The following is a 24,974-nucleotide window of genomic DNA, read 5'->3' on the forward strand; positions in this document are numbered from 1 at the left end:
TCACTAATTCCAGCTTGTTCTTCCTCACAGACGGCCAGTCAGTGATCAGATTAAACTGAGATTCAATTTTGCTCTGTTTATGCAGGATACAGACCCATGTCAAGGGAACCAGTTACATTATTCCACCTTGTGCACACATATGAATTTACTCTGTTCCAGCTGCATTCCTGAGTTTTAATTGAGTTTTAACATGGGTCCTTAATGCTATTTAAAGCCCAAAGTCAATATGGAATTAGTGGACCAAACTCATCTCTGAAGTAATTCAATTAATTCAGCATGGCCTTATTTCCCAGCAGTTTCTGCTGCTGTGCAAATACAGAGTGAATAAGTACAAGTCTGTCATGTTTCGCTGTATGAACAGCTAGATCCAAGCAGTTTTACATCATGTTTGTGTCTTAGGTTATGTAGTCTGCAAGAAGATGCACAGGCTGGAGAGATGAAAGATGTTACTTCCATTTTGCTTATTCTCATGGAGATGTTGTTAGAGTTTTTCATCCTGCATCCTGGCAGCAGCAGGTGCTCATTCAACCCCTTCAATCCCTCTACACTCAAAGCAAACAGAAGTCAGACGTGGCTGATAGGAGCCTTTTGTCCTAACAGGAAGCAACTCAGCACTTTCAGAGCACAGGATAGGTGGGGAATGACTGCAGACAGACAGTGCAAAAGGTCTGAATACACACCCACAAAAATACCAGCAGGCAACGGCGCTGGCATCACCTCTGCCTCCCATGAAATCAATTCTCTGCTGCTTGGAGAAAGCTGGATGGTGCTGTTGTCAGGGACAAGGTCAATGTAATGGTGCAAACTGTCAGTGACTGAAGCACCTTACACTTCTGCTACATCCCACTCTTATGGGGAAAGAATCACTTCTTGCTTTGTGTGCAAGAGGAGAAACTGTACCCCTTGGAACTGTTTCAACTGGAGCAATGCTGTGTGAGCTGGGTCCAATGCTTCTGTCCCCTGTGCCACAACCAGAAGAGACTCAAGACTTTCCAAAGAGGCTGAATTTAGCTGTCACCACCAGCTGAAGCTATCTTCAGCCCAACTCAAACCTACAAGAGCCCTTCAGCACTCATGCAGCTTTCACGTCACGGGCTCTGCTGTGCTCTGAAATCCAAGTGTTCTGGTACCTTGTGCCAGCCTTCCCACTCCTTTTCCTTAAGATACTCAGCTTTGCTCAAAAGTCGGGCAAATTTAAGTAATAACTGATTTTTATTCATTCTTTTAATAAGGACTTTAAGTGAGATTCTCTCATCTTTACATGTTTCTAGGGCTGAAATTAATTAAAATCAGCACAGCTGACAAACCTTAAAAAAATGCCAAAGAAAAGGTGTCATGAACCACTAAGGCCATTCAATGCACACTCTGCAGCACTATCTCTGTCATATCGATGCTGCTCAGGAAGACAGAAAACAAGCAGAACTGCAGAGAAGCCCAATCCCATCAGAAGCAATCCATGGAACACTGCTCTGTGCTGTTCACTGAAGCGGTTCTCCAACACACGTCAGCACAACACGAAGGTGACACTGATGCTCTGATGAGGCTGTGTTGCTCCCAGGCAGATAGGCTCTACAATCTGATTTAAATGGGTCAGGATCCAGGAGCAAATTCCCAGTTATTAACTCATGTGGCAATATGACTGTCCATTATCACCAGAGGAGAGAGCAAGAGATTTTGTTCAAAGAGGAATTTTATATCCCAACTGCAGATCAGAGATCTCTTCTGAGGCCTTGCAATTAATGAAGAGCAGTACTTTGGAAACACAGACTGGCCAAAATTGAGGCTTTTCCCTTTCCCCAGGTGCACAGATTTCTAACACACCTTCGCATGCCGCTAAGCTAAAGCCTGAGCAAAGCTCTACAAAAGCATGTCAGAATTCAGAAAGTAGCTGCAAAGTGCTCTGTCCTCTCCCTCCAACATGCCTGGCAGGCTGCCCTCCAGACCTTGGCTCAGTTCAAACACAACGCTGTTAAGTCTCATCATGTTATCATGAGCCCTGTGCTATTCAGCCTCCTTATTAAAACCCTGGGCTCCTGGATTCTGCTCTTACTTTTGTGTTTCCAGCTCCCAGCCTTCAAAGTGAAGTTGCAAAATGTGAATACTAAAGGCACAAACAACTGAAGGCAAATAAGAAATACAGCAAATTTATTACTTCTATAAAACTTCCCAATATTTGGGGGTTTCCCTTGTGATTTTGATGGCCTCTAGCTGCTGCTGTTGTGCTTCAAAACTTGACTTTAGGATTAAAAAGGGTGGAAATACTGGGGAAAACAAAGCGAATGTAGTATTTACTTCTAAAAGCTATCACTGACTTATTTAGGGGTCACATAAAACCAGAGCAGCTTCAGGAAAGAGATCCCTCTCTTCTCTGCAGCTCAAGAAGCAGAAGGATAGATGTGTGCGACTAAGAGCCATGGAGCCCAGGAGAGCAGGGAGCATGGGGTCTGCATCAGGGAGCAACTGTTCCCTTCCTCAGCTATTCAGCTTCCTTCTGCCAAAGGAAAATCCATTCCTGAAGTAACACAGCACTGGGCAGAGCAGGTGAAGACGGGCAGCACAGCTTCTGTGAGTGTGGATGGCTGCCTCAAGCCCCCACTTCAGATCAAGAATTCAGGATCTACCAGAGGATCTACCAAAGGGAATTTAGCATCAAGTTCGTTGATCAAGTTGTCATATTCCTGTGGGATGTACACTACCATTGCCACAGGAGCAGCTATGGATTTTTTCCCCCATTTTTGAGCATTGCTATCTTCCTGTAGGTTGATGCCAGCTTAAAGCATCCAACAGTCATTTTAAACAGGAGTGGAAGCAGGAAGGGTAAAGCCCTTTCTTTCCATATTAACTGTTGCTGTTACATGGGTTTTAGAGATAAACACAAACCAAAACTGGGGTGGAAGATGGAAACTGCTAACGCAACAAGTTATTTAATTTGCAGCATAACAGTGACTATCAGTGAAACACTGTTTTCCATTAATACTAAGCTCACAATAGCACCAATGGTGACAGTGAGAGCAGACTTGCTTTTCAGCAAAAGCAGATCTCTCCAGGGCAGCAGCCCTGGATAAGAACCACTGCAGTGAGATGAGTCCATCATATGCCCACCTTACTGCTGAGAAGGTTCATCAAAAAGTTATCCTTTGTTGTTTAATTCTGAATGCCTGTCTCTACTACGAAACAAGCATTGTGGTACTGACATTTGTTTTATCACTGTGGATGTGTCCTCTATGGAAATCAAACAAAAATGTGTGTGCCAGAGGACAGGTCCCCAGCCACTGAGGTCTCCTGGCCACATCAGAGTGCAGGGCAGGCCCATCCTCCTATAGATCTGACACATGTACACACATAAGGATGCTGGTGAGGGACTCTTCATTTGGGACTGTAGTGACAGGACAAGGGGTAATAGGTTGAAACTTAAACAGCAGAGGTTTAGATTGGATATAAGGAAGAAATTCTTTACTGTGAGGGTGCTGAGGCACTGGAATGGGTTGCCCAGGGAGGTTGTGAATGCTCCATCCCTGGCAGTGTTCAAGGCCAGGTTGGATGAAGCCTTGGGTGATATGGTTTAGTGTGAGGTGTCTCTGCCCATGGCAGGGGGGTTGGAACTGGATGATCTTAAGGTCCTTTCCAACCCTAACTATTCTATGATTCTATGTACCCATACCTTCATTTCTCACTAGCCTCCCCTCTCAGAACTGGGCTGGAATCGAGGTGTTCATATTTGAGACACTTTACAAGCAGCTAAGCTAAATCTGATTGTAACTCATTCCTTACATAACAATCATTGCTGAAAGGAGAGATCACTGGACATCTTTAACTTCCAGGTTAAGACAGCCTCAGTTTCTACCTTTGTTATAGCTACTTATTCTAACAGCTGTGATTTCTATGCAAAAACGCTGTGTATTTTAAGAGAGGAGCCTCTTAGTGGAGTTTCCTTGTGCACTCAAGCTTCACTCCTTGCCTGTTTCAGTTCTGCTGGATGAGAAAAACTGTCAGGCCAAACACCTCCACCAGACAATGCTGAGGCCCCAACCCCAGGAGGTGCCAGTGTCTCAGGGAGATCTGCTTCTTGCAGGCAGATGTTAACAGCTGTCCTAAACCAGATATGCTGCCCTCTGACAGCATTTGCTGATACTATAAAATGAGACTGCAATAGAAATTATCACAAGGAACTCCTCCTGAGAAGCCAGGGTCTTCTTCCCAAGAGGCAGGAGGTGAAAGTCCCCCCAGAGTGGTCCCTGTGCTTGTGACTGAATTACACATTAAACCAGAGGTCTCAGAGCTTGAGACTCCTGTCTGCGTTTTTCCTGGCCTTGTTCTTAAAGCTGTAAATCAGGTTAAAGGCACACGCCTGTATGGGAAGTGCACAGGGCAACTCACCCTATCAGCAAGCCCCTAGACCTATTGGCATTTCCTCCCCTTCCAACTGCAAGGGCCAACATCTGACACAGCAAACCCAGGAAGGCTCAGACCTAATCAACTCCATGCTCCAGTGGTTCAGGATTTGCAGCAGTTGCAGCAACCCCCCTGATGATTCACTGTCCTTCATCCCTGGCACTTCCCCGGATAATAAATAGGAACAATATTTTATTTATGCCCAGGTCATCAATTCTAAGGCAGAGGAAGCAGCAGATGAAAGGAGAGTTACTTCCATAAGGAGAGTGATGGATTAGAAAAATCCATTTTTAGCCTCTCCCTTGTCCTTGACAGGGATTTCTAAACTGGTTTGAATTATTACCTTTCTCATTTTTGCTTTGTTTTTTTAACCCTGGACTGAATTAAGTGCTTTAAAATCACATAGCAATTAATTGCTGTATAAACACAGTTACACCAGGAAGTGCAAATTACCTTGGGATTGTTCTGTTAAAAACAGCCACATCCTGACTAAATAAAAGGCCTGATCCCGACTGTCTTCAGACCCCATTACAGGCAGTAGGCACTGAGGCACCACAGTGACTTGTAGGGTAAGGCCCAGAGGAAGCAATTACACAGGACAGAAAGATCTAATTTAGGTAGCTGTGCTATGGAATAGGTACTACAAATACTTGTTACACAGCTCAGATTTCATATCCTGGCTTTTTCCTGTAAAAGGGCATTGTTGCTTGTTTATTCCCTCTCAAATAGAGGCTGCTCAGAGTTGATGAGAGGTACTCAAATGACAGCCTTTGAGATCCACTCCCCTCCTCCCTGCTGCAATACAGGCCAGCGACAGCAAGGCCAGCAAGCACCACTCTACTCAGTAGAGGTCCTGGGGATGAATTTGATTCCAAGAGTTCATCTCTACCTAATCAGTGCTCAAAGTCCTGGTCACAACACTGAAGGAAAAGGCTACCATTTAGCAACTTCAATGAGTCATTGTTCTACTGAGAACTGAAATTGTCTCAACCTCCATTTCATTCTAAACTTCATGGAAGCCAGGAACTACGTGCTACCTTACCTAAAGCTCACAGCAGTTGAAGGGGAAGCTAAAACAACTCTAATGACTCCTCATGGAACTTTGCTGTTTAGCACTTACAGCTTGAACCCTAGCAATACTTGGAATTAAGAGCAAGCTCTGAATAACACCCAAAAGTGAAAATTTGTTAGGGAACAAGAGCTGAAAAGCAGGATCCCAAAGCTGCTGGACAGCTTTCATAATGTACATCAAATTGATAATGCAAAAAGAGCTAACAGCAAATAAATGGAACAGAAAGCTTACTGTGCAGTGCTGAGCCAGTAAGACTAATACAATCATGACATCTGTACACTGCATGCTGAGCCTGAGGCTGGAACAATGAGACCAGCCCCATTTCCATCCCTCAAAAGATGTCAAAATGTAGAGGATGTATAATTTTTGTGGTTCTCTTCTACAGAACTGGAAAAAATAACATTGCACCATGCCAAAGTTGAGTCTGGTTAGCCTATGAAAAAAGTGATCAATCAAAGTGACCTCGGTTACTGCATACCAAAACCTTTTATAGGGAGAAATAGTAGGTACTATAGATTTATTTCATTAGCAAAAGAAAGAAAATAATGGCCAATGATGGGAAGCAGAAGCCAGACAAATCTAAAGTCAGTCTCCAATTTTTAATAGTAAGGATGATTAACCACTGGAAAAAATGACCATGGGGAGCAGTGAATTCTCCCTCCTGAAGTCTTCAAATCAAGACTAAATGCTCTTTCTGAAAAACATGTTGCAATCATAACGAAATGCACTGGCCCGTGCTCTAGAGGCGGTCAGATGGGATGATGTGATAACTCCTTCTGGCCTTAAGAGTTCACTACCATGAAGCTGGGAACTTCAATTTGTATTTGGGAAGAAACAAGACCTACTTTTAAAGCAAGAAGAAATCTTATTGCAATGAAAATTAATAACTTTACCCATGGAAACGGAATACTCACCTCACCCCACACAGTTTTTGCCTATGGTGGAAATGCAGGGTTACACTTGACTAGTCTTGGACACTGATTTCTTCTTCAATCAGATTAAAGCTTTGAAACAACCACATCACAATTTTAAGATTATTGTTTTAGTGTGCATGCTCCCCCAGCTAGCAAATAACTTCATGTCTTCAAGGCAAACTGACATACAACTATCAACTGGTTCATGAAGTAAAGCACTAAGAACAGAACACACTATCTTGCCCATGTACTCAGAAAGAAAACAAGGATACCACCCCAGGAAAAAACCACCACCCCAACAATTGCTGCTTCCTTCACCTATGGTGTATCAAATACTTTAAAGTAGCTGAATTAATCCACAACCTCTCTGAAAGCCAGCACCAAAGTTTCAAACCCTTTTAGGATCCCCAGCTTGCAACATGGAGCAAAGTTTGATGCTTTCAGCACACCATAAAGCTCACCAAGAGCCTATTGTACCAACGAGCTCAGGCTCCAGCAGTCTGCTAGCCAGGAAGCAGCTAGGTCACAATGACTACGAACAAGGTTTGCTTATAAACCTTGCAGCTCCTACGTGAGAAGACAGAGAAGGGAGCTTCTAAGTGTTCCCTAGCTAACAATCCAACCCCAGCTGAGCAAGTCAGGCACACACCAGTTCTCTAGCTTTTCTCAATTCTCTGTGCTGGAGGAGCTGCAGCCTTTTGTGCTGCAGGATTTCATATTCATGTTCAGTAAGGGTCCCATGCAGACATCAAAGGAAAACATTAGATTCCCTCAGCAAGCCTTAGGCTAACTTCAGAGGATACATCACTGCATAATGTTGAGCAGTTGGATCACAGTAATTCATGAAGAAAAGAAACTGCAGGACGCCCACAAGACATTCTCTACATACTTCCATAGTCAGGGATGTTTCTGCTAAATTACTGTTCCCATGGCAAAAAAAGTCAGCAACCAAGCCACCACCATAGCTGTGTTTGGCCTGTTTCTTTCAGCTCTTGTCCCCATCCTTTTCTACTGGCCACTACATACATATGAATTCAAACAGAAAAGGCTGACAGAGTTTGAAGAACACAGAGTAGGTAGAACCCAGCACCACATCTGCCACTTTGAGAAAGAGAAAAGATGCTATTTACACTGTTATACATCTATTACCTTAGCTGTTCCCCCAGGCCCCAGTAGAGGCACATTTCTCAGGAAAAGCCCCTCTGTCTCCTTCCTGGAGAGGTTTTGCCACCATTGAGTATTGAAAATATATTCTAAAACCCATGGGATGCTGTGCCTGGGAAGGATAAATGTAGCAACAAGTACCTTTCACTCATTTTTTTGGCAATCAGAACACACTGAAATGTGCTTTCAGACTACAGTTGCCTGGCATTGTATTTTGAGTTTTACAGTAAAGCCAAATAGGGTTAGGACACACTGTACTAATTCATAAGAGCAGACAGTACCTGCTCCAGAGCTTCACCTTCCAAGCACACTGGACGAAAGAGAAGCATTTCAGTTGTACAGGTGGGGAAAGAAGGAACAAAGACACCAAGCGACTTACTCAAGGTCACACAAGAATCTGTTGCAGGGTAAGGCTGAGATCCCAAAATCTCAGTCTACTTTGGCTTTGGAAAAAGGAACGAAACAAGAGTGTGCACCAAATCTGGCACAGATTTCTAAATGATGCATTGCTACAAGAGAACAAGTACCTCCAGTTATGCTAACCCAGACACCAAAGGAACATAAAAAGGAAAACTAGTTACTCACTCCACCCAATCTATCTGATCACCTTATATTTCCTAACTCAGTAAGACCTTCCTTGGCCAGACAATCCAACCCACAATTTAGATCTTGTTACAAATCAGACACACTAAACCACTTTATCCCTCAGGCTGCAGAAGATAAAAGGCCAAGTAAGCAGGCAACATTCTGGTAACTGGCTTCATGTAACAGCTTTGGATTTTCTTAAAAGCCTCAGCATCAATTATTTGCTTTAAATAGCAATGGCTTATTGAGAAACCTTCTACCCATTTTAATGCAAAAGGTTTTCCTGAAGTAAAAAAGAACGCAAAAACTGCCCTGCAAAGGTGTATTTGTCCAAGAGTTTTGGGTACCCAGTCCTAGCAAAATGCTTTGAAGTCAGGGTAAGTTAACACAGGTGCTGGAGGACTACGAGGGAAAACTTGGAGATGAAAAGTATGGACAGCCACAGAGTAGTAGTGGGACTGAGCTCCAGCTTGCGTTTCAGCCAACAGCATGAGCCAGTGCTGCAACTTGTATGAATCCAAAGGAGCTAAAAGCCCATGGCATGCAAAGCAGCACAGCATTCATGCAGTCTCTGCACAACCTGGGGCAAAAGGAATAGAGGAATTAATTTCATCAAGCCAAATCACCAACACCCTGCTGTTACATAAAAGCCTGTTTTCTGGAGAACGTTTCCAAAGATGGTGTCATTTGGGCTGTTTTGATTAAAGTGACATAGTCATGTTCAAGATGAGATACACTGCAGACTGAGAAACACTGGCTTGACAAAATCTCCCACTCCCTTTCTGCTCCTTATGGTGCTTGTTTCTTCCTTCCGTTTGCCACATTTTTATATGGAAAGCAAGCGTGGCAATTGCACTGCTGAGTTCTCAGATGCTAATATATAAGGCTGTGAGGAAAGAACTGCAGAAGGCCTCAAGGAGATGTTTAAAACCTAACTCAAACAGATAAAAAGATGACTGTTTAAGTTTGCCTGGGAAAGTTTCTACACATATTGGAAACCCCTTGAGGCAGGGACTGCCCTTCTGTTCAGTTTAATAGCCAGCTGTACGAATTATGATTGCACAATTACTTTCATAAGGTTTTCAATTATACAAAGAATGTATCTTATTAAGGTTTACAACTATGAGAAATACAATCTAAAACCCAAACCCCTTTGCATTCACGTTGCATGACCCTCTAGTGCTCCACTAGCAAGCACTGCAGCACACTGTAGTTAATACTTTCCATGATTCAGTACAGAGCCTCACATTGTGCTTTCATACCTTCCCTTCCATGTCCACACTAGCAGTCAGCATTTTTGGGTAGTTTCTGCATGCCTCAATGGCTAGAAGCTCAAATTCCAAGCAGTCTGCAGCAATGGCATTACTCTGCTGAAAGCTCCTTAGCTGCAAAGCTGGCTACATTGCACAGTGGACCAGAAGGAGTACAGATACAGAATAAGGAGGGGAAGGAAACAGCAAAGGTGAAACCACCGGGCATGCACAGCCTTGTGTTTTCCATGGCTGGGAACCCAGATATGCCAAACTCTAATGTACCATAAAACCAGTAAGTAAAACAAGTCACCTTCTTTGTCCAGTACAGCATCTTCTGTGCTCCAAAACACAGAATCCAGCTGGTAACAGCCTTCCAAAGGAAAGGCAGGGAAGTCACTACCTCATTTTACAGATAACTCAGCTGAGCACAGGAGCCTGAAGTCACACAGCTGATCCAAGAGGTCAAATGTATTTCATATCCAGACCTGGGCACAGACTGCTGTTGACATTTACATTTCAAAACTTCTGTTGAGGAAATGTACAACCTTCTGCTCTTTAAAAGCCTGAGGCTTTGTGGTGTTCAAGGACAGTTCTGCTCAGAACCACTGCAGTTGTACCAGAGCAAGAGGAGCCTTCATGAGTCCCAGAATTACTTAGAGGTGATGGCCTAATAGGAAGCCTGTCTATCCAGAAACTGCAAAACCCAAAATAACAGCAGACTGCAATCAGCATTATTCATACCAGAATACTCAAAATCAGTTGTCTGGCACAAGAGACATCATCACAGAGGTATGCATCAACCTGGCTCATGCAACAACCAAGAGAAAAAGGAAGGAGAAAGCTTCTAATGGAAGAAGATGGGTCTGAGGACCCAACTCAGACGTCCAAAGGGACTTCCACAGCTGCTAAGGTTTTGACCCCATAAATACAAATGCCACTGGTGCAAGGTGATATGTTCTAGTATCTTCTTTGCAAACAGGAATAGAGGAAGCACTACACACTTTCTAACGAGCAAAGCACCTCTATCCCTTGTGATCCCAGCCTTTCTCTTAAGGCTGCTCCAAGAAGCTGAACCGGTTTAAGCTGCACACGCACACAGCTCACAGAGCTATTTCCTCTCATCTCAGTTAATAAATCTTATGGTGTGTGTGCTTTTTCTGAACACAGATTTTATAAGCTGAATAAACTCTATGGAACAGCTGATTGCCAAGGCAGTCAAAACCCAGAAACCTGATGCCTGACCACAGCCTGGCACTGCAGGCTCCAAGAATGTTTAGTTTTCACACTTCAGAAAGAGATCCTCTTACTGGCCTGCTCCCTCTGCATCAAAGGCCCCTGAATTACTGGTTCTGAAAGCTTTTAATGTAGCTTATTCTCGAGACCCTTGCCTTTGTGATCAACAAATCAGATGACAGGACAGAATCCTTCCACCGTCCCTTGCTCAGAGGACATCCTACAATTCATCCCTTGCTTTTTCACTGCAAAGTGTCTTGTTAGCAGACTGGCCAAAACCCGAGGGTTTGAGCAATCACTCATCAGTCTTCTGAAATCCATCTTACATTTCAGTAGGAGCATCAGAGAACTTCCCCTTAAGTAGGGGCTTTAGTGTTGTTTAGTAGAGTTCAGAGGTTACCAGGGAAAACACGCCACACACTTCACCTCCAAATCATGATCATGCAACAACCCTTTGACTATGTTGACAAGTATGTATGTGAACAAGAAAAGTCAGGAAAGTAATTTACACAGTCCTAGCCATCAGTCAGTGCAGTTTTACAGCTGGAAATGAGAGGAAGGAGGCAATATCATGAGCAGAGACAGACCACCTGTAAGCACTCCAGAGGCCTGGATTTTGAATCCTGTTCTACAGCTATTTTCAAGAACGCTTGAAACAGAAACAGCAGCTCAGAAATAGATCCTTTAGGCTGAGAGCTCACTTCCCAAGCAAGAACTGCAGTACCAGTTAAGACCAAGTGCTTCCAGAGCAAGTGACCTGCAGCGTGAGCAAATGCATCCTTCCGCTCCCTAGGGAGGAGGCATCCACCCAGCACCTGCAGGTGAGGTCATGCACATACCTTGGAAATGAGCTCATCGTGGTTGGCAAGATGAGCCCTGCAGTGAATGCAGCTATAGGTCCTGTGGCACGAAGGCAGATATGCCTGGAAAGTCTTGGACCTTGTCATCTTCACCATTGGAGCCACTGAGCGCTGCGTGAAGTCTGGGGTGGCCCAGGAGGCACTCCCGCAGGACGGGTCGCACGGGAAACACCGGAAGACACAGGTAAAGGCCGTGGTTTGGCAGGTGATGGGTGTGGGGCAGGCTCCACACGCTGGTGACCGCTTCAGAGGAAGAGATTTGGGCAGAGGGAATGGGGAACGTCACACAGACCTGCGTGCAAAAAGAGAACAGAGACGGAACACTCAGCTCACAAAGGCAGCAATGATCTCCTCACCCACAGGATGATCTAGAATTAGATTGAGAGAGCAGGGAAGAATAAGAGCAGCCAGGAGACAGACGTGATTGTCTGTGGATTAGATAAAGGAAGGCAGACTTTTATTCACAGCTCAGCCACTGACTTGCTGACTGTCCTCACATCTTCCTGCTTCTGTTATCTACCATCTTCCTATCACTCCAACGCTCACAACCTCTATTCATTCTTCCAACACTGAATGGATTTGGAAATTACTACAGAGGCATGAAGGCACCAAGAAGATGATTTCCATCAAGCCTAGTTCCCCAAACAACTCTGGGGAACTGCACATGTCAGGGTCCCACTCTGCACCACCCCTTGGAGAAGATGGGCTCTGTTAGTTAGCTAGACAGAAAGTCAGGATCCTGCCAGCTGCTGTCCTGTCAACTCACTAACGTGACACCCTGGAAGCACACAGAAAAGCTGGAGCTGGGCATGGGTTTCCTCAGCCACCAGGAAAGTACATAAGTCACCAAACCAGTTCTCTCCATTCTGCCCTAGTTTCCACATGAAAAATAAAGGAATACTTCAATACACTCTCCTTTGTAACTCCTGCAAGTTCTGAATGTAGAAGCTACTCTATAAGAACTGCACTTTAGTTTTGTTCTTTACTCAGAATACTTGACAGCAGTCAAAGCAAGGAGAAGCCTTTGATGACTGTGCTTGATAGCAAGAGACAGTGAAAAACCCTATTCAGGATGGAAACACCTATTTCCCAGTCTGACATCATCTCACAAAGCCTGCAAGGCAGTTCAAGTCTGGATCTCTTTGGCAGAAATTAGTTTTTCAGATCCCACATCTATAAGCCTTACCAGCTACAAATGTTCCTTTTGAGGACAGAAGTAGCATAAAGGATAAAGGAGGCAGCTCCCCTCCCTCCCTGACACATGGTGTGTATGCATGCTCTAGAAATTAATCATGAATTCTGGCTGCTGCTCCCAGGAGGATCTTCCCTTCTATAAAACCCTGCTCAGCTCCTCAGTCTGCACTTTGTGTACCAAATACTTGACTATCGTCAACACCCCACCCCTACAATAAGAAAACCAAGACATAAAACCTCCACACCTGACCTGCAATGGAAATCCCTGAACTGAACAAACCAGCAAAGTACAAGAGCTTAAGAGCTGTTCTCTAAGGCGGGACGAGTAACACACCTGAAGCACAGCTGATAATCTTCCAGGTTAAAGTAAAGCCAGCCCAGGTCACTGTGCTGCTAAAACAGCCCCCTGGCATTTGTGTGCTAAGCAGGTTCTGCTCCTGCCCACTAGGTGCAACCTCCTAGGAAAAGCACCAGCCACCCACCTGGCTCAAGGTATGCTGCAGAGAAGGGCTGGACTGGAGCTACCCTAAGCAAATACACCTCCCTGCCTTGCTAAAAAGAAAGCTGTCAAAGCAGCTCAACAGAAATCAGAAAGTCAATCAGGCAACTGAAGGCAGGGCCCAAGAAAATTCTTGTACAATTCATAAGCATCCCATTTAGGCAATCCCATGACTAGTGTTAGTACTAGTTACAAGTATCAAGCCATGACAAAACTGTCCAAGTCATACTTGAAAACAACAAAATTCAGTGAATCCCCTACTGCTGTTTGTTGGAAAGCCTCATGTGTGACGACGATGAGACAGTGAGATCTGCAAAAACACCTCATCTCTTACATACCAAAGTGTCTTCAACACTTCTGCTCCCAAGTTGTCTTGTCATTGTTGAAAAAGAAGATTCAAGGTATCCAAGTTGCTTCAGTGTTTCTGAAAGCATCACCCCCTGAACCTGCTGTCAGCTGGACAACCCTGGAAACCAGGCTGCCAACTGCAAGCTTTCCAGTAACCAGTTCCTACCAGCACTATACTGGAGGGTTGTCATCAGCCCACATGGGTATCATTTGGAGCAGCCTTTCACTGTATTATGACCATGCACAGTGCTCAACAGGAGGCAGACACCAGTAACACAACAGGACATCCATGTTTCCCTTTCTCTGAAGTATTTTTCTTCTGCTTTCCAGAAAGCAGCTCCTTTACAGTCAAACGGGAAAGAGTCTTAGTCATCCAGCCAACTGCTGATAAAGCATATCTATCATGATCAAAATAGTCAGCACTTACATAGTGCTTTTCATCCTTAAAGCTCTCCGCAAACATTAACTAATCAGATTAACCTTCTCCAATTAAAGTTACAGTGAGAGCTTTGGGAGACCCATCCTGATGCAGAAGGGCTCACTTCCCAGCTGGTAAGGAACTAAACCTCCTCTCATTCAGTCAAAAGAGGTCTTTCCTGCAGTTTACCTTGTAAACCCATAGCTATGCAGTCTGCCTGTGCACGGAGAGGTACACAGCTGCACCTCTGGATTTCAACACGTCTTTCTTTAATCAGAGAAGTAAGAGAAGTAACTTTCACCTCTACCCTGCCCCAGTTCTCCATGTGCAATGATTCTGTCAAACCTGAGTTAGTTTTGTGTGAGACAGCAATGAGGAAAGAAGCACTTCAAGGACTGAACCCTAGTTTGCAACTGGGCAGAAGCAAGATGCAAACCAAAGCAGCATCCTTCCTTATTTTCTGCTAGATATGAGTAAAAGCAACGCATCCCAGCCTTCCTGAACTAACCAAGTGCTAACCTTCAGAGTCACAAGACAACAGAACCATCCCCCAACTTCAAGCCCCTGATTCAGTAGCATGCACTGTATCCCAGCTGTAACAGATCTCAGAACCTGAAATTTGAGAGACATGTGCCTTGTCCTCCAAGTGCACAGAAGCAAGAGACTAAGTGTGCTCTTTCAGCAGCTAAACACAATTGGATTCCAAGGCAAAGAACCAAGCCTTGTCTGAAAGAAACAGATTACATTGGACAGACCATCTGGAGGAAAGAAAGGACTGGCAATCACTTCACCCGATTTCTATTTAAACAAGACTGTTTAAACCTTATATTTCATGGATTTGTAATGAAATGGTGCAATCTCCTCTCTCTCTTCCTCAGCACAGATAGGTAAATACACCGACCACCAGTTTTACCATTTCTCTCCTATGCTGTAATGCCAACCATTTCTCTTCTGATCAGCTGCCTAATACCAGAGCACAACAGTTGGAGAAAGCAGTCTACAGGCATCCTTAAAGCTAAATTATACTCAACAAATTACACGCAACCAGAACAATATAACAGCAATCCCTTCATCTGTTGTTTGCTGACCCCTCTGTCCAGGCCTCCTAAAAATCAGTGCTCTAGAACAATGAGTAAACAGGAAATACTATCACTGCACTTATCTAACAGAGAAACAAACACACACACAAATTATCTGCTGCATGCAGCTTTCTGCAAAAGCATTTCATGGGCATCCATTTATTTGACCTCATAACACATGTAATGTCAGCAAAAAAACCCGACCTTTTAGAAGGGGACAACAAAAATAGTCAAGTGGGCCAATATCAGAGCACAGATTAAGATCCATTGCAACTCCTTTTCTCAGTACTATGCTGAGAAGAAAAACCAAACTGATCCCTTTGGTTAAGGCAAGGGAGAGAATAAAGATTTGTGAGCTAAGATCTTGGAAGAAACTGCTTTGGAAAAAACCTTCAGATAAGCTCATCCATGGGGGCTGTGTTTTATAAAGCCACTACCTTCGTACACCATTAAGCCCAACAGTTGATCTGTGTGCTATCTGCCAAGATCTCTGTCCTCATCTTAAAAAGGGAGAGGAGGGAAAACCAATGGGCAATGCATTCATACATCCTATGAGCAGAACTAGAAGCTTATAAGGACCCATTTCTGTCTCAAGTATCATCTCAAAACATATTAAATGGGATCCATGGCTCTTGGCAACGCAAAACCCAATCTCCTGCCCCTTCTTTTTTGTTTCTGTCCCAGTGGCAAACACATTTGAATTAAACAGCTAGCTGTGCATTCATTTGACTGCAGAACAAAGGCATGCGGATGATTTTGGGCTGTGCCTCTGGTTTTTCAGAACCAGTTACTGTTCATCAGCCTCTGACAGTGGGCATGAGTGGAGTCATTCCACTCACTTAAAGAGAAACATGCTTTGATTACTTTCTCATCATGCCCAATACTGTTAGAGATGAGTACCTGTCACCAGCAACATAATCCAGTATTTTTCTTCCATCATTCTTCAAGAGAAATTTATCTCCGGGATGGACATGCTCAAGTCGATGGGACAGAAACCCACGTTTAGCTATGAATTAGCTCACAAGAAGTCAGAAAACTGGTTTAGACAAAAGGAAAGAAATTTAGGGAGAAGATCAACATCATTTATTGGTGATCAACATCATGGTTATTGGTGAGAGAATCAGCTGAATGCATGCTTGCACGCACTGTGTTAGGGCAGCCCTGCTTAATCCTGCTAAGTTTTAAGCAGATGTCAGCACCATGGAGGAAAAAACACACACACATTTTGCTGTTAGGACCATTTTCTGGTTCAGTATCAACCTCCACCTGTCCAACAGCCACTTTTCACATAAAGCTGTTAGACATTCAGGAAACAAAAAAGGAGAAACACTAAGTCTGTGCCAAACACTTGCCAGACAAGGCTACTGCTTGTACAAGTCCATATGCCACAATGGCAGAGAACAAAAAGGATCCCACACAAGCCCCATTTTGCATAAACCCCATGTGCAATGCAGCTCAGATGCAAATGTTCCCATTCATTCTGGCAGGACAAACAACAGGTTTGTTGGGTCTGAGGGTTTGTTTTAGGGATTATTTGATTTTTAAGATAAACTACAGACCATTAAATACTTACTAGAACATTGCAAATGCTATAGAAAGCTGCCTACAGTAGCTCTGGCAAAAATCCATCTATTTGGAAACCCAACCTTTCTTCTTTGGCATCTCTTCACATTAATATGGAAGAGCCTAGAGATGTACTTAGCTGAGTGCAATAAAAGCACAAGAGGAATTGGGTTTGGAGAGTTTTCTGTTTTTACAGGGTCAAAAACTAGCAGTCTGTGCTGCTCCAGGGTCTGAGCATGACTCTAAGAAAATGCTTGAGGTAAGCACATTTACCAGGCTTTTCTTGACATAGAAACTGCCTTAATGTTGCATAATGCACTGCAGTTTCAAAGAGGAAGGCTGGTGACACACTGACATTGGGAATCTGAGTTTAATGTCAGAAAGTTGTGTGTGGAACCCTCAGAGACACCCGGCACAGCTAAGGTGCTTTCATACTCTGATGGTGGAGGACTGCCACAAAATCTCTTGGTTTGGGGCAGTTCTGATCCTCACTATCACACAGGACTGCAACAGCTTTGAAAAAGACAAAGCCAGACCATCTGACTGCAGAAGGGGAGGATGTACCTCATGAAAGGCCCCGTAGGAAAGGATGACCACTCTGAATTTAAACACAGAACACAAGGGAAGGCCAAGAAAGGAGTTTAAATAACACACGGGTGTACACAATGTACTTTTACTCCCTGCAGTATCAAGTGTCTGAAATGCACCAAGCTGCACACAGCTAAGCAGTACTAGCACGACTACCAAAAGTCACTACTGACACATGAACCCCAAGTGTACTCCATCACCTGCACTCCTTCAGCTCTTTATCCAAACCTTGCAAGACCCTCAAGACAGGAAAATAACAAGAGAAATGGTGGAAGATGGCCAGCAGGAATCCTCTGCATTTACTTTTATCAGATACACAGACACCACTGCAACACAAGAATAGTATGGAGCAGGATCCTCACTTAGAGAATTCAACCAGAAATACATGTAATCCCTTTATTTCTCTGGGTGTCTCCTAGCAAGCTGCTTTGTTTCTGCAAGACCTAGTTCTCTCTTCTTCACACTAAACACTCTTAACCACTAGGAAGCACTTTATGGTTCTGGGAAAAGGAGATGATGGATGGATGGATGGATGGATGGATGGATGGATGGATGGATGGATGGATGGACACAAAAAGGTGATGGCAAACACCTGCTGATGGCAAACAGTGCTGCAGACAATTGCCAGGTAACCACTAGAGGGCATCAAAAAGAGATGAAGCAAGAAGCAACTAACGACTACCTGGCTGTGGTGAATCAGGGACAGGCAGGACGCCAACCATGCTGCACCTGCCGTGCTCCACATACCAGCACAGCCTGTCAGCACACACGTCAGAGGTATTGCTCTGCTGAAGAGCTATCAGTACTAAACCTCCCCAAAGTGTCAGAGCAATTATATTAATTGCAGTTTAAAGGTTGGGGTTTCTGGGGGGGGTTGTTGGGGTTTCTTTCCTTTTGTACAAGCTGGCAGCATGTCAGCCTGTGAGCTGTCACAACTCTCCTCATCAAGAAACAGACTCCACACCCGCCTACAACCAGCTTCCTGGTCTCTTGCTGATGGAGAGGCTTTCTATGAAGGTGATGTGGAAGGTACACTAAAATGAATTGAAGCATCATAGGAACAAACAACAAATCTTTTTAAGAATTTTTAATAATTTCATTTTAAACCAGGATTTTGTCACTCTGTTCCGCGTTGTCACTTTACACACTAATAATCCATAATTTATTAAAAACAAAGTAATTTTTAAGGTTTTTTAAAATGTTCTTTACATAGAATCATAGAATAGTTAGGGTTGGAAAAGACCTTAAGATCATCCAGTTCCAACCCCCCTGCCATGGGCAGGGACACCTCACACTAAACCATATCACCCAAGGCTTCATCCAGCCTGGTCTTGAACACTGCCAGGGATGGAGCATTCACAACCTCCCTGGGCAAACCATTCCAGTGCCTCAGCACCCTCACAGTAAAGAATTTCTTCCTTATATCCAATCTAAACCTCTGCTGTTTCAGTTTCAACCCGTTACCCCTTGTCCTGTCACTACAGTCCCTAATGAACAGTCCCTCTCCAGCATCCCTGTTACCTTATTCCGATTTGGAGATTAAATCAAACCTAGGAGTTTCACCACACCAGTGCATTTTCAGGTTCTCAAGTGCAACAGTGTGGTGAAAAGTGATTGCAGAGGACTCTTGCATTTAAAGCAAAAGCTTTCCTGCACTGAACCACGGTGCACAACTGCCTGGGAAGTGAAGGAATAGCTTAAAGTATCTCAGCTTAGATGGTGCAGAGGTGCTTCTGTCCTGGCTGCAGACTACTGAGACCAGACGACCATGAGAACATATACAGACCTAAGGCTGGATTCAGATCATTCAGTGTCAGAACTGCAAACTCATCTCTCCCCACTATTCAGAAGAAGCACACTGCTCTAACAATCCACTCGGACACACCACCAACACCACTGGGATGCAGGGAAATGATGATGGAAATTGTAATCAAATTCTTCCCCATACAATTTCATCTCAAATGGCTCAGGACAGCTCAGTCAGATGTCATCTCACAGGGCTGGCTTCAAACCTGTTAGCTTTCCTGGGCCTTTCTCCAAAATGACATGAACATGGACTGCAAGATTCAGCCTCTGCCAAGGAATGACTGACACCTCTGGCTGAATTCTCTTCCCACTTGCCTCTGAGTTGCCTGGCAGCAGTATCTTTGCAATGCAGAAGAGCCTGCACTGCTGATAACGAGCAGCACACAAGCATTAGAGCTACCAGCTGCCCACCTTTGCTTTGCAGGTACAATCCATCACAGCCAAATTGACTAACTAGTTACCAGAGATGCCAGCATGTGTTATCAAATGCAGAAGGAAACATACATGCAGAAAAGCATCACTGCTGGCCAGGACAAATCTGAAACAAGGCACTACTTAATTCTGCTCCTACCAGCAAACCCCACTTGTGGCACAAATAAACAAGAAACTGAAAGCTGAACTCATTTAAAACACCAATGACTTCATTTCCTCCTTTACCATTTGCAAAAACTCACGTCAGCATCTCCCACAATGGGGTAACAGTCCTTCACCTGCACTGGCCCAATAAATATGATGCACTTGAGGTAACAGCAATGGTTCAAGCACACTAACATGTAGCTTTTCAATTCATACCCATCCTCCTGCTGAAGACAGCTACATGTTCAATGGGATGATCGCATCAGGAGCCATAGATGAAGGACATCACACTTTGCCAGCAAGACACATATAAAGCGCTCTACAAAGTGAAAGACCACCCTGCCTTGCTATTGTAGTACCAACCTGAACTACAGACATCATGGAAAACCTCTTCCCATTCAACTGACCGATTACTGACAAAATGGAAACACTTCCCAACTTTTCTTCCTCATTTGTTTTAACTGTGGAACAGTCTAGCTATCCAAACCATCTCTTATTACATTTTTTTTGTGCTCCTTATATTGCTCTATTACCTTCCTTTTTGGCAAGTGTAAGCATGACTAGGATTCAATTAATCTGGTCTGCTGGATGGATCATCTGTTTCCCTGATAAAGGCTGGGTACTGACAAGGAACACAGAGAGAACATTTATCTACTGTGAGCATCCTTCCAATATCCTCAAAGTCATCTGTAGCTGAAAGAAGGATCTGCCATAGCTGCCTGTCATAACTTCCTATTTGTGAGCTCACAAATGCTGCACGGTTTTATCTACTCACAAAACCCATCTGCTCAGAGAGTTCTTCCCAGGAGCATCTCTTAACTAGCCTTGCACTGCCCAGAACACATCTGGCATGGGAGAGACAGTGACTTTAGTTTGTGTTCTGATATATGTCTCTTTTCCAAGTTAAGCCAAGGATAAGATGCTGGATTCTGACCCATCTCTGCCACCAACACTTTTTATGCAACAGTTACTATATTAACAAGGTACATACTTTCCATGGCAGTTCAGTCATCATCCTTCTAGCTTTCACTTAGCAACCCATATGTCAAGGGGCCAAAGTCAGGTGAAAATTTATAACTTGAATCTTCACATGACAGATACTTTATAACTGAATCTAGTTTAAGATGGTCAAGTCAGCTGTTGCCTTGCCAGCTATTAGTTCCTCTTGCATATCCTCACTATGGTGTTATTGCCAAGGTATGTGAGCTGACTCGCCTCTTGCAGTTCCGTGCCTACTGACGCATGCTTGAGCTGGGAGTTCCTGGGATTCTCATTAAGATCCCCCCCTCCACTTAATTATTAACTCCATCTTTTTTCTGTGATGCTGGACAATCTGTTTTTAATAACACGCTACTCCAGCCATCCTTTAGCAATATTTCATCAGTGAAACTTCAATCTTCCACAGTTCTGTAATGCCTAGGTCATACCACGCCACATTTCTGTCCTGGGAATGAAGTCACTGCCAATGTGAAACAGGAGAAGTGAGAGCGCAGCTTTGACACCACTCTGCCTTCCGTCTCAGCAGATCTAAAGTTCTCTGAAGGGCAAATTCAAAGCATCCTCAGCTTTTGAAACTTTGCTCGACCTTGGTTAGTTCTGTACAAGTCATGACAGCAGTAAAAAGAGTCAAAAACCTGCATATTTTCTAAGTCAGCAAAACATTACACCTTTTAACAGGCTAAACCAACACCTGAACAGGTGTAGAAGAACCCATCTCCAGTTGGATGTGTAAGCCCTGCAGAGGCCGGAAGGCAGCTCTTATGGGTTGCATGCCCCTAACTTCCAATGACTCACACTGCCTGGCACTATCATTTGTTAAAGCAAGAGTGAAGCAGGGATAATAGCTATTTACTAAAAACAGAGGAGTGTGATTAGCTTTAATTAGCATTGTCAAGTGACTTGAGATTGTCAGGTACAAGATGTGGGTGAACTAAGTCTCATTAATTATGTTACTTCCTGCAGCCCTAAGTGGCTTGGCCAGTCCAGTGACGCTTCTGGAGACAAAGCTACTCCCGACGTCCAACACATCCCGGATCAGCAGGTGAAAACACCCTCAGACAGGCCTGGCAGACATGGCTATCGAGTACAGGGTCACAGAACCAGAACAGAACAATCAGCTTCTGCACAGCAACTACCTGCCCTGCCAAACAAGGAACAAAAAGGCAAATAAGACACAGCAAAAATCAGACTCAGAGAGAAGTGAATGACAAACTTTGATGAGGATGAAGAGCAGGGACTGATGGGGGCAACAGGGAGTGTGATTAAGGCCCAGGACCCAGCACTCCTGAGCATCAGCCCACCTGGAGCACTTCTCCTCAGGTAAGAGAAACTATAAAGTGACTGTTTTGGGAAGAAGTGATCCAGATCTTTGGTCAGCAACACAGCACCAACACACATGCTGATTTACCAGCTAAAGATCTGTTCTAAAGGACTAAAAAACAATGAAAGCCTTGTGTCAGAATAGTCCATCTCTTCTATGGAGTCACCTTGGCTTCTGGAAGGAAAAGGAGATCTGTCTTAGTTACTGTGATTAGATCTAGAAGACAAGACCTCTGAACTAACAAACATAGAAAAAGAGGGAACATCCTGAAAGACCTCTGTCCTCAGGCCATGCAGGCGAGGTGAGAAAAGGAAACTGTATTTATGGTTTAAAGCAATAAATACATAGTGCTCCACCATTCTGCCTCCAACATCACTGATCAGCTTCAAAGCAGCTAAGAGAACTGATGTTTCCCTTTCTCTATTCCAGATTCCACTACTTGATCCCTCTTGAAGCCCACTGCTCTAGCACTTCACAGCTTAAGTTCAAACAAGCAAAGGTCTGGCAGTGAATGACCAAAGCCCAGTGAAAGAAATACTTTACTGGTATTTCTTTAAGAGGCTTCCACACACATGGTCAAAGGCAAGGCTGTGATGCAAGAACAAGAAATAATGGGTTTTTTACTCCTCTGCAATCCTTGCAATGCTCGTGCAGTACCACGCTAGATCAAGGAGCTCCCGCTTTATAAACTGCCAGCCAGGACCTACACCAGAGTGACCAGTTCCTTAATTAAATTCTCAGCAACAGGTATTCAATCCGTGAGTCAAGGAGCCTTTGAGGGAATGTGGATTTACAGGTAGTGACGCTGTCTTCTTCAGTACAACCCTGGCTCAACTACCCACACCAAACAGCAACGAAAGGAAATCACTTATTCAAATCTGTGGATCCGGAGGACACAGGGGAGCTCAATGACCAGCACAGTTTTGCCAGTTATTCCATGAAGGACACACCTGCAAAGGAAGTTTGACAAAACAAAACCCAAAAGGAAAACCACCAAGTACCCAACATGTTTGTCAGATGAAAGCAACGTCTCTGCCCTCCCTACAGCACTTCCAGCTTTAGCTTCAGAGCTTAAGGCTCATGTTAAAATGGCATTGCAGCAGGAAACAAGAATTAGAAATCCAGTGGGAAAAGGAGACCATTCTAATTCCCTATTGCAGTGCTGCCGTTAGACAGCACACAATGTTTACAAGAAACCAGAGGCGTGGATCCCAACGCGATGAGATCTTCAGATCAGTGGGAGTGCTCTGCAAGAATGAAGTCACAAATACATCCTCTCCAGGCAGAATCCTCTCATGGACTGAAGTCCAGCTCTCAGTATCTGCTTGTTTACAACCATCTAACTCAGCAAAGGCCACTCTGTGCTACCCAGCAGAAGCTTTAAGTAACTGTAAATGCATCAGCAGAAAATGTTTATTTGGAGCATGTAGCAGCCCTGAGGAAGGCTGTATCAGGAAGGCAGGTGTACTGTCCTGCCCTTTGCTTAACTGCTGTCTGCAAGCTAAAAACACCAGACGGATGAGCCTTCCTCTTCCTGTGTTTTAAGACAGACGACAGAAAAAAGCAGGGGCAAAGCAGGCAGGGTTAAACTTCTTTTTCTACACCATTAAAATCTCATTTTAAACTGGAATATTTTGAATTCTTTTGCCTTCAAAAACCAACATCAAAATCTGAACCTATGGGCCCATAGCTCACTCCATGGCTACCTCTATCACCTCAAGCTTCTCTGCGTAAACCCAGAAGTTTCTATGGAGAAGCACAAGACAAAGGACCTTTGACATTTCACCCTGAGCCCCTGGACCTCAGCACAGCGCTCCACAAAGAGAAAGCTGCTGCACCCTTAACCAGAGGCTACAGCAGGATTACCCCTGCTCCCTGACGGCGCCCGGCTCCAATGCACCACAGGCACAAAGCACCTTTAACGTCAAGCAGTGCGCAGGGCTGAGGATGCCCTCCCCACGGCTGACCCAGGTGCTCTGTGATCTCTCCTTTGCCACACCAGGCATGATGTCACCCGGGCAGCTCAGCCGGCCGCTGGGAAAGGCCCGGTCTCCAGGGGCTCCAACAACAGTGTTAGCATGGCAGGGCGCTCGTCCCTGGTAGCAGCCCTTTGGGCCGTGCTGGAAGCAGCTCGGGAGGTGTCCCCAGAGCCCAGGTAAGATGCTGTATCCCTCCCTGGAGTCACAAGCCTAAGCCTCGCACACACCTTTGTGGCAGGCACAGACCTCACCTGGGGTTTGGGGCTTTTATTATGCGTTTACTTGCTACAGGGAAGGGTTCATTAGGAAGGATCATCCCTGGTGCTGCTCCTCCTCCGACGGTTACCTGGCACGCCGGCCACCCCCAGCCCCACTCCCGCAGCTCCCTCCTGTTAATGCCCTTCCCCGCTGGAAGCGCTCGGGACGAGCCAAACCCCTCTGGCCTGGCCTGCGCGCTGCCCCTTGGACACCCTCCCGGGCTCGGACCTGTTGCCCTCCCCGTTTCCAGCCCCTCGCCCGGCCCCGCAGACAAAGGCCGCCGCTCGCAGAGCCCGGCTCGGCAGCTGCCAGCCCCAGGGGCGCAGCAGGACCCCGGCCCTCTGCCCCGACCCGGCGGGGCTCCCCTCACGGAGACCCTCCCCGACCCTCACGGGGCTCTCCTTCCGCGAGGAGAAGGGGGGGGGGGCACCGGGGGACGGACACGGCCGTTGCTGTGGCGCAGCTCCGGCGGCAGCGCAGTGCGGCCCAGCCCCGGCCCCAGCCCCGGCCCCCTCCCCGCTCCCCGCCGGCCGCTCCGCCGCGCCCGGTCCCACCAACCGCCCCCCGGAGCACTCACTCTCCACGGCCGCCTCAAGCGCGTCCCCAGCGCGGACGGAGCGCGGCGGCCGACGCGCACCAGGCAGCCCCGCAGCGCCCGCCCCCTCCCGCCCCTTATAGGCTCTCCGGCGCGGCTGCGGGCGCTGAGCGGCAGCGCCGCCAGCCAATCACCGCCCGCTGGCACATAGCAACACCCCTCCAATTGGACAGCGCCGGACGCAGCCCTTTTTTTCGCCACCAATCAGATCGCGAGACCGGCAGGGGCGCTCTCGCCCCGCCCGCACACACCGACACGGGCACCGCCCCCCGCAGGCA

The 24,974-nt window shown here is 45.4% G+C and overlaps 1 protein-coding gene across 2 annotated transcripts in view; it reads right to left on the bottom strand.

Moving 5' to 3' along the window:
• YPEL2 (yippee like 2) overlaps positions 1 to 24,748 on the bottom strand; it is a 38,266-nt gene extending 13,518 nt beyond the window's left edge. Inside the window, exons 1-2 of one of the 2 annotated variants that reach the window (XM_034068733.1) lie at positions 24,679 to 24,748; positions 11,453 to 11,765 (exon numbers count right to left, since the gene is read on the bottom strand). In XM_034068733.1, the coding sequence (XP_033924624.1) occupies positions 11,453 to 11,569 (117 nt within the window). In that variant the 5' untranslated portion in view covers positions 11,570 to 11,765; positions 24,679 to 24,748. The remainder of the gene's footprint in view (positions 1 to 11,452; positions 11,766 to 24,678) is intronic. The other variant, XM_034068734.1, reaches the window with a different exon arrangement.
• Between the last annotated feature and the right edge of the window lie 226 nt (positions 24,749 to 24,974).

This window comes from Melopsittacus undulatus, chromosome 13, assembly GCF_012275295.1.
Source record: "Melopsittacus undulatus isolate bMelUnd1 chromosome 13, bMelUnd1.mat.Z, whole genome shotgun sequence".
Classification (NCBI taxonomy): domain Eukaryota; kingdom Metazoa; phylum Chordata; class Aves; order Psittaciformes; family Psittaculidae; genus Melopsittacus; species Melopsittacus undulatus.